General features: G+C 40.2%; 1 protein-coding gene across 1 annotated transcript; it reads right to left on the bottom strand.

The window, feature by feature from the left end:
• Positions 1-3498: 3498 nt before the first annotated feature.
• On the bottom strand, positions 3499-9712 carry LOC125285798 (protein S100-A14-like). The gene is made up of 4 exons (XM_048230422.1): positions 9468-9712; positions 9150-9297; positions 8251-8382; positions 3499-4492 (listed from the first exon to the last, which is right to left on the bottom strand). The coding sequence occupies exons 2-4, from the start codon at positions 9159-9161 to the stop codon at positions 4319-4321; spliced, it is 318 nt and encodes a 105-aa protein (XP_048086379.1). The 5' UTR covers positions 9162-9297; positions 9468-9712; the 3' UTR covers positions 3499-4318.
• Between the last annotated feature and the right edge of the window lie 1322 nt (positions 9713-11034).

The raw sequence follows: 11034 nt of genomic DNA on the forward strand, positions 1-11034 counted from the left end.
CTATCTATCTACTGTATCTATCTATCTATCTATCTATCTATCTATCTATCTATCTATCTACAGTATCTATCTATCTATCTATCTATCTGTCTGTCTGTCTGTCTGTCTGTCTGTCTATATATATATACTGTATCTATCTATCTCTCTATCTATCTATAGCACTAGGAATTTACAGCTTTTCTCAGACACTTTGGTGCTTTTCTCCCATCACTATTACTGTAACATTTGCACAGCAGTTAGTGCATTTCTCAAAACAATTAGTGCAAACTGCAAAACCTAGTGGATAACCTTCAAAAGCAAGTATTTATGTCAATGAAACTGCCAGTGTCATCAAAATGAGAAGTCTTGACACCATCTTTATGAACAAGATAGTCAAATGGCTTTTTCATGTTTTCATTACGACAGTTTATGCTCTCAGTGTTTTCCCATGCAAAAAAAGGTCAGAACTCGGTGACCATTTGAAAACTACAGTAAAGTTACAAAGTGCAATGACTCAAGCAATGAAATGAAGACAATTAGTTTTATTGGGAACGACTATTCAGCATCCTATAGTTCATTTTGACTGACATGACAAAGCAACTGATACATGTTCAAAAGCATTTGCAATTTGTTCAGAGGAAGGAGAAATTGCTACTATGATGTGCACAAATGACTAAATGTTGTGGAGGTTGAACTAATAGTTTTAGAATTAAAAGTAGAATTAAAAGAGTTTAGAGAATTTTCATTCTGATCTGAGAAAAGCACCAAAGCGACTGAGAAAGACTGTAAACTTCCTCCTGATGTTTTCTAATGCCGCTGGGGTCACGGCAACTCCAACTGGCAAGTGATGGTAGTATATCCCCTCCTGCAGATGGAAGCTAGCCTGGCGAGCCAGACCCACATTACAGTTTTTCTCAGTCGCTTTGGTGCTTTTTTCAGATCAGAATGAAAATTCTCATACTGTAACTATTAGTTCAACCTCCACAACATTTAGTCATTTGTGCACATCATAGTAACAGTTTCTCCTTCCTCTGAACAAATTGCAAATACTTTTGGACATGTATCAGTTATATATAACAATTTTATAGTTTTATAGTATCAGTTATATGTAACAATTCTCTGCTGTTTTTTAACATTATCATTTGCTTATGTCATGTCAGTCAAAATGAACACAGTCACAATGCTGTAGAATTGCAAAGAGCATACAGTAAAAATGTACGTATTCAGTGTCTTGTACTCACTTACTCACCTAACTACAGCAATGTGTAACTTTACTGTAGTTTTTAAAAGGCTGTGCAAGTGCTGTATAGTGCTGTCTTGAGCATGTTCAGGTAGTGTCACCGAGTTCTGACCTTTTTTTGCATTGGAAAACACTGAGAGAACTGTCATAATGAAAACATGACAAAGCCATTTGACTATCTTGTTCATAAACGATGGTGTCAAGACTTCTAATTTTGATGACACTGACAGTTTCATTGACATGAATACCTGCTTTTGAGGAATGGATTATCCATTTTGAGCAAGTGACGTGCTTTTGCAGGTCATCCACTATGTTTTGCAGTTTGCACTAATTGTTTTGAGAATTGCACTAACTGCTGTGCAAATGTTAATAGTGATGTGAGAAAAGCACCAAAGCGACTGAGAAAAACTGTAAAATGTAGGGTCTGGGCACTCACCGTTCGCAGTGCTCAGTCCGAGGGGCGGGATAATCAGTTGTCTTTCAAATCCCCTCTGCACGCAATAGGATATTTGTTTTCAAGTAGCAGGGAATTCAAGCCAAACCGTTGCAACTCTGCCATCAATCATTATGTTAAGCCCACCAAACGACTCTATACACGATTTCAATGGCCTGATTAAGTTTCTAAGTCCAAGTTGCTAGACTAGCCCTGGCAGCAAATTTAATTTGCCGCTAGGGTTGCGTCTAGATTTCTAGGCTAGGTGGAAGCATGATTGTGACATGGCAATCAGCATTGACACGGATTTGACTTTACTCAGGGTTCCTACACATTTTCCATTTTAAAATTCCATACTCAAATTTCCAAACTTCTCGGTAGATTTTTCTGACCATATTCTCGACATTGCGGCCACATCTGGTTTGGGATAACTCGGTGAAAACAAAGGTATGGACAACTGAAGTGAATTAAAAAATGACACTTCATATTCGTCCATTTAGCTGGGTCATTTTTAGTTGTATCTTAGTTGTATCTTGACGATGGGGACTGACAGTTAAGCTACACAACAGTAGGAATGGTTCATTATGACCCGAGTGAAGTGATTAGTACTGCAAATGCAATAGTCTGGAAACACAAATATTACTCCATGTCCTTGTTTCTTTTTTTCCATACTTATCCAGACCTGGAAATGACTAAAATCAAATTCCATACTTTTCCAGGTTTTCCATACTGCGTAGGAACCCTGTTTACTTGATGACAGGGCTGGTTCTACCCTACTACATTTGGGTGGGCTGGTAGAAATTTTGGGTGGGCAACATAGCAAAGCAGTCAAATTGGATCAAAATTTACATAAACACAAAACACAAATACATGTATTTAAAATAAGTATATTTCAAATACAAAGTAGTTTTGTCATTTGGATTTGATTTTGTTGAAGAAAATGGCTTCGTGTTTTGTATCAAAATATGAGGGTGTATTTTTGTAGTTTAAAAATACTGCCAAATATTTTTGGTAAAACCAGTAGCTTACTTTTGGTGATGTGATGACATCATAAAAGTGCAAAACAATGAATGTAGCCTCTGACTGGTGCTGACTTTTCATTCATAATTTGCCCAGAAGATGATCCAGTGCAAGATGAGTAACTTGTAGGTTGCTCACACACACAATACACCCCCTCTCATACCAACCTCAAGTTTCTTGATAACCTTAATGATTCTTGAGAGCTTTAATCATCCAATCGGAACCCATGGAACCGGTTATGTGGTTGCCCTGCAACATTGCTCAATCTGGGCATGCATTGACGGTGCCATGAGACTTGTCACCATTTTGGACCGCTTGACAAGTTAAATTGTGCTTCAGGGGGAGGGGGGTTACCTAACAAACATACATAGGCCTACTGCACAGTTAGGCAAGCTATTTACTATTACAGTCAACACCAACTCACCTACATCCAAGCTGGGTTTGAGGCTGCACACTGCGCAGATGCACACAGATGCTGAAAACTGACATTATTTGGGTGCTTCACAATTTATTAGTATTCACAATGCTTGGGTGGGCTTAGCCCACCCGGCCCCCTGTCTAGAGCTGGCCCTGTTTGATGATCAGAAGTTTGAAGAAAAATGACAATAAACAGTTGTTTTCTGAAGTTCCATTAGATGGCGCTGCCTACTGCAAAAGTCAGGTAGGGTTATAAATCAAAATCATACCGCTAGGGGGCTATATAAGTTATAACATTCTTGGGTATTACTTGCTACTATTAATGTTTATACAACTTACAAACCTTTGGAATGGTTTTATGTCTTATTTGACTATGAAGAAGAAAAAAAGAGGTTTTGAATTTCATTAGTCCATGTTACCATTTAAACTTTATTAAGTGCACGTCATTTCAAGGATGACAGACACCGTAGACGTTGGATACAGAAAACAAAAATATAAAATATAAATACAATGTAAGTGTTTCCATCAGATCATTAGTTTCTTTGGGGTAGTCATCAATAATAATTGGTGTTCTGTAAATTTCATAGATTGAAGGCCACTGGTGTATTTGAATTATTTGTGACAAGAGAACATGTGGTAATTGGATTTGGCAAGGAATGGTGCAAAATAATGTGAACCTAAATGGCTTAATAAGCTTACTGTGAATCACAGTTTCTTAGTGTAGGGTAGGCTATATGGATATAGGTCACATTTCCTGTCCCAACATTCTGTAATGAGGAAATATTGACACATGTTCGGTGTGCAATAATGAGCTCAATTGACCTCTTACAAAGGAAATTAATTAATTTCTCTTCATGAAAACATTAGGTAAAACTCCCTTTACTTGTCTCTCCAATGTAGTGTTTTACTTGAAAATAAATCTCTTTCAGTACTAAACCTAAATGTTGTTCTGAATTCCAGTACGTTCTGCAAACACTCGCAAAGGCACAAAAGCCAACCAACACCATTTCTTTTATAAATCATAAAGGCATATAGCCATGGCAGGACCCCTCAGTGTGCTAATGGAGTGTGTATGATATGTTACTACTTGGATAAAGGTACTGGATGAAGCTGAGATGCATTTAAAAAAAACAAAAAACATATGATCATCAGAGCTCAATAGGCATTATGGTGGTAGTTCCCTATGCCTGAGTGAGGACCGATCTAAAAGAACCCAGCCGGTCCTGGTCTCACAATAACACACATTTAGCACACTTGGAGACTTTTTCGTGGCTCAGAAGGCCGTGCTGGTTGGTGGCCAGGGACTGGATGAGATTCCAGAAGTGCTGGAAGGAGATGTCCTCCCCATCCTTCACCCCCATCTGCTGCAGGATCTCCCCCATGCCTGCCTCTGAAGCTGACGTCTGGGAGGAGACACAACAAACACAAGGTAAGATAAGACAGGATAAGATAAGATAATCCTTTACAGTTTTTCTCAGTCGCTTTGGTGCTTTTTGCAGATCAGAATGAAAATTCTCATAACTATTAGTTCAACCTCCACAACATTTAGTCATTTGTGCACATCATAGTAGCAAATTCTCCTTCCTCTGAACAAATTGAAAATGCTTTTGGACATGTATCAGTTGCTTTCATTCAATTCTCTGCTGTTTTTTAACATTATCATTTGCTTATGTCATGTCAGTCAAAATGAACTATACTTATGAATGCTGAATAGTCGTTCCCTATAAAACTAATAGTCTTAATTTCATTGCTTGAGTCATTACATACAAAATTGTTGAACTAGTTATCAAATTCTGTCACAATGCTGTAGAATTGCAAAGAGCATACAGTAAAATGTAATGTATTCAGTGTCTTGTACTCACTTACTCCCCTAACTACAGCAATGTGTAACTTTACTGTAGTTTTCAAATGGCTGTACAAGTAGTGTATAGTGCTGTCTTGAGCATGTTCGGGTAGTGTCACCTTTTTTTCTGCCCTTTTTTTGCATTGGAAAACACTGAGAGAACTGTCATAATGGAAAACATGACAAAGCCATTTGACTATCTTGTTCATAAACGATGGTGTCAAGACTTCTCATTTTGATGACACTGACAGTTTCATTGACATGAATACCTGCTTTTGAGGAATGGACTATCCATTTTGAGCAAGTGACGTGCTTTTGCAGGTCATCCACTAGGTTTTGCAGTTTGCACTAATTGTTTTGAGAAATGCACTAACTGCTGTGCAAATGTTAATAGTGATGTGAGAATAGCACCAAAGCGACTGAGAAAAACTCTAATTGTTTTACGATGAAGAAATGTACATTGTTATACAGCAGCAAACTGGGAAAGCAATGGGCTCTAAAGTTAATGGTGCTAGGTATAAATCAATAAAACTGAAATAAAATAATAATAATAAAAAAGCACAGTTAATATGTATTCATCTGGAAACCGCTTTTATCCAAAGCAAAAAAAAACCCCCAAAAAAACATGTGTTACAATTCAGAAGTGATGTACAAGTCAGGAAACATTTAGCCTCCGTGACCATTAGCCTATATCTCATTGCATAACATTTAGTCATTTGGCAGATGCTTTTATCCAAGTAAGGTTTGACACAGTGCAGACAGACCTTTTTAAGAGTGCAGAGCTCCCTGGGTAAATAACTCATGACCTTGTCCTGGGGTTGTTGTGGCCTACTGGTTAAGGCTTCGGGCTTGGAACCGTAGGGTTGCCGGTTCAATCCCCAACCAGTGGGAAAGGCTGAAGTGCCCTTGAGCCAGACACCTAACCCCTCACTGCTTCCCGAGCACCGCTGCAGCAAGGCAGCTCACTGCTCCGGGTTAGTGTGTGCTTCACTTCACTGTGTGCTCTGTGTGTTCACTAATTCACAGATGAGATAAATGCAGAGACCAAATTCCTTGTATATACGCAAGTGTACTTGGCCTACATACCTGATTTACATTTACATTTATATTGCTGTAGGGAACTCAATGCTCCAGCTGTATTTTTTCTGAGATGTTTCCAACATGGGGGACATTAGGACATTCTCAGACCAAAGCATCAGTACCCAGACATCTTGTTTCTCACCACAAATCAGGGACAGGGTAACCACATCTTACGTCCGCTACTGCTGACTCACCATGGCAACAAATGCTTGGCATTATGATGAGAGTAAGTCAGACTCAGATGCAGATTGTAAAGACAGAAGTTTCACTTCACATAATCACAGGCAAATCCAGCAACGAAATGTTAACTAAGTCAAACAGCTGTAGGCAAACATGGATATGCAGAGTTCACAGTTACAGGCAAACCATTAACCCAAGCCATCCTAAGTCAGGGTACAAAACAGAAGATCAAGAATGTCATCTCACCTGTTTCTCCTAAAGGTTACAAAAGTAACTCGACACTCAAAGCTCTTCACAGTGAAGGGGGAACCTCACTAACCGCCACCAATGTGTAGAACCCACCTGGCTGATGCACGGCAGCCATTATGTGCCAGAACGCTCACCACACACCAGCTTGAGGTGGAGAGCGAGGGAGTGAATGAGCCAATTACACTAGGGGATGATTAGGGGGCCAGACTGAATGCGTCAGCTTGGGAATTTAGCCAGGACACCGGGGAACCCACTACTCTTTGCGATAGGTAGATAGATATGAACTAAAAAGCCAAACAAACGACAGATTCTGGAGTCACACACTGTATAAGCAGAACACTGATGAGATTTGAGTGTGGAACGACTCTGGCCCGGATCCTAGCCAGAAGTGGCCCTGGATCAGGTGCTATATGTGAGATGACGGCTCGTTCAGAAATAGAACAACCTTCTTGTGGGCGCAGTGGCATGACTGGTGCGCAACACAGTGCTTTTACCCAGTGGTTAAAATGGGATTTGGCAGGTGGGGGAACCCTAAAATCCAATGTCGGTGCAACGGGGAAAAATGACTCACCGTTGGACGAAATATTGAGTATTGTGGTGTAGCAATACTTTTTGGACAAGAATTGCTAGCTTCTTGGTCACCTCTGTACACGCGGAAAATTAACTCACTATTTATTTTAACAATATCATTGCGCTATATCGTTGGTATGAAAGAATATATTTATTATTAATTTATCTGAGGTGGCGGAACTGCGTCCCCCCCCACCCTGCCTGTAACCTATTTGGGTCCAAATACCCACTCCCTCCACTGTCCTCCAAATAAGTTGACGGTCATATTTAAATTGGCAGTGGTCTCTTAATTTTGAATATGACGGTCAAAGAAAGTAGGAAGCTGCTGCACACTGTCTTCATTTGCAATTGTACTGTTTTTTTTTATTGCAACGTTTCAGTCAGATGACTAGGCAATTTATGACGGTCAACTCATTTGAATATCACTCAGCAACTGTAGGAAAACATCAGAAAAATGTGCAGTGGACTCTTCATTTTATCCAGAGCTGTGTATATATATATATATATACACATATATATATAATAGAATAACTATCCAAAAGACACAAGTAGGCAAAGACTACTGAAGCTAGTTCCTTAACTCAATTTCAATGGTTGCCACTGGAATTAATTCACATGGCTTTGAAGTGTCTGTTTGCACCCCTTCATATAGGTCTACCGAAATATATCAAAACAGAGGAAGTTTAGCAGACAATTCTTCTTTTTCTGTTGTATGCTCACTTTGCCCTGCACCTGGCCTGAAGGAAAGGTGGGATGTGTACACAACCACTCTAGCAAAGGTCCACCGAAATACCCAACCAATTGGTGGCCTTCCACACATTCAATTTCAGTTCATCTTTAAACAGTATAGCTTCATCTAAAGGAGCTATAAATTACCATAGGCTTTAGGCAACCATACATCTTGTAACAACTTGTCAGTATATTTCACACATTTACCACACACTGAGCCATAAGTGCACATATGTTGTAATCTTCGAAACTCGCAACTTGTTCAGCCATGTGCAGTAAATGGAGGACACAGGTGAGCATATAGAACAAGAGGGATACCAGTCAGTGCATCACCTGATGTTTGGCCTACTCACCTGGTCTACAAATCCAAAATATGTGGATGTGAAGCAAGGAGTCTGACTAAGAGGGAGTCATAGGAAGGAGCCACACCCAATGAGCCATCTGAATTTGAGGATTACCATTTTTTTCATTTTAAAAAAAGGAAGAGAGAGAGATATGTGTGTAACTTACCTTAGTTAGGTTAGGCAGCTGTGAAGAAAGAAGACCTTTAAATTCATCTCTTTTCAGTGTGGGGGAATTGTTGCCAGCTGCTGAATGGAAGTTTGTCACCAGGGACTGGATGGCCTTCTCCAGATCTGAGCACTGAGAGAGAGAGAGAGAGAGAGAGAGAGAGAGAGAAAAGATCTATTTTAGTTCACTATGTTATTGTAATCTGACAGAGCAGGTTACAATTAACCTGTGGCAGTGCCACAGGCTGGTGTGCTTGCAAAACAACGTTTAACAAGGTCTATAAAAATACTTCACTAGCGTTTAATGTGAGCTCTCCCACGACACACATTTAAAAATGAAAAAGTCGTGTGAGACACAACTAATGACATTAACACTAAGTAGCAGCAATGTCCATATCAGTAACTCTGGAATGATTACTTTACTCCTAAAAACCGCTAATATTTTTTGACGTGACACAGGCGTCTCCATCATATGGCTTCATGATTGAGTCCCTTGCTTTTAATCGCGACCCTGTGTCGACTAAACGCAATTGTTAGTATGGTGTGCATCTGTGTTGATATGACCTGAATTAACTCGTCATTAGTCGTTTCTTCAGAACTATTAAACGTTTCCTTGCGTCGCCGGGGATACATGGGAGGTCTGGATTCAAAGGCTATAAAGAATGGCATGCACGTACAGATAAAAAGACGATAAACCCACAACGGAGGACGGACACAGGACTGGGGAAGCTGTTTAGAGCGCAAACTGACGAGACCTCTAAGTTTCCTCTCAACTCTTATTGAAAGCACCGATTTACTCACAATCAGCTATGGAAACTAAAACAACTGCCCAACTGACAAAAATGTGCAAACAGTCCAATGAGGGGATCATACTGTATCTCTGTTAAGTGTTAGCCATACCTGTTCCGCCATTTGGATTACTTTCTTTGACCCTTTTCTTGTTGTAAGCAGTTTCCTTTTCAGCGACGTCTAGTATTAGTTACTCTTCTTGCTCAGCGTTTCATTGCTTCTGTCACCCTTTGGCTGTGGTCCCGAATCCACCCACTCGCTGAAGGAAAAAAAAAAGTCCACCTTCCAAGTCAGTCAAACCAACGGAAAAATAACCTTGTATTCTTGTAATTTGATGCGTTGGGACTCTAAATGCAAAGGGCGGGGAGAGATGTACACAGTTGCATACATCCCATTGCAAATTATTCTTTCGCATTTTTGTTCACTTACAAGTTCAAAGACACCGCAGTATTCTCCGACAGTAAGAAAAGGGATGCGCGCGCATCACTCACATCTGGAAGCTTTTAAGGCGATGGCTGGAACACGTCGGTTTTACGCAATAACGAAATGCAAGTCCAGGCTGGTCTGTGTCGTCTTTCTCTATTTATTTGAGAGATTATGCTTACTTTCTGTCGCCTCTTGTTCTTCCAAAGGTGAGGTTAAATTGTGGATTATACCTAATACACTCTTCACAGCTGGATTGTGCGACCACACAATCACGCACAGAGTGCAAAGTCCACAATTGTTGGCGCTCAAATAAGGCAGTGACTAGCAGTTTATTTAAAAGGAATTGTCTGAAAGCTGTCCTAGTTTGGCGTGGGTACGTAAACATACGCAGAACTGGTGCAACTGCATTCTAGTAAGCCGGATGAGTGAGTCCGAGTAGCTCTCCAAAACGGACAGTAATTAACTTCACAAAAAAACACATTATGGCTATTTTGTTTTCAGTTACACACAGAAGAAGATGGCAAACTTGTGCTATTGGTTGGAGACTTTCCAAAGCAGTCAGACTTGTCATGTCACATTCAGTCATACCCAGGAACCTACTTTGGCTACAGCCACCATACTGACACTTAACTATACTACAAACAAAATAAAACAACATCAGCAAAGGGCCACCATCTTGAGCATTTCACTGAAGTTGTCAATTGGGCAGGAAAAGTTGGCTCATATGAAGAGGATTTTCTTGTTTTGCACATCATTCTGAAAGACCTGACGGGCGTGGCTGAGACAACTCAATCCCATGGGAATCGGGTGTGGCACTGAATCCCCATTTATCTGCAGTCAGTGAGCATGCATGTTGCGGCGACTATAGGTACACTGTAGCTCTCAATGTTAGATTTACAGCCATGAGCCTGACTGCATGGAAATGTAAGCCACCAATTGGTACAATGCCAGTTGCATTCTTTCCCATGATGATTCATGCTCATAATGACAGACATTATGACATTGTGGATAGACAAGCACATGCACGCACGCACGCACGCACACACACACACACACACACACACACACACACACACACACACACACACACACACACACACACACCACTCAGTTGTACTAGTTTTGTTTTGTTTTTAACTCAAACAATTACATTATACACCGTGTTGATGCACACAGACTTGAATGCCCATTCCAAGATCTATAGTCACACATCTGAAATGTCTGAAAACCCTGACAACTTTGAAAAGTAACAAGTGTCTTTCAGTGCTATTAAAAAAACGGTTAGTGAGGTGTGACAGGTTAATAAGGGGACTACCATTACAGTTACTTAGATGTGCAAAGTTCAACTCAGTCCCATTGTTATCTCTCTTACCATAGGTGTCCTATCAAGTCGAGGCTTGTCTCGCTTATCTCAGCATATCCAAGCAACCCCTTCTCATGTTTACATTCCTCTTTAGTGATGCAACAAAGCATTCATTCAGTTTGCATTGTCTTTGCACATTCTTTGATATTCTGTGGAGTTGTGTGGAGGTTGTGTTAAGTGCAGTGGATCAGGTCCTCAGAGGCCTAA

This window comes from Alosa alosa, chromosome 20, assembly GCF_017589495.1.
Source record: "Alosa alosa isolate M-15738 ecotype Scorff River chromosome 20, AALO_Geno_1.1, whole genome shotgun sequence".
NCBI classification, from domain to species: Eukaryota; Metazoa; Chordata; class Actinopteri; order Clupeiformes; family Clupeidae; genus Alosa; species Alosa alosa.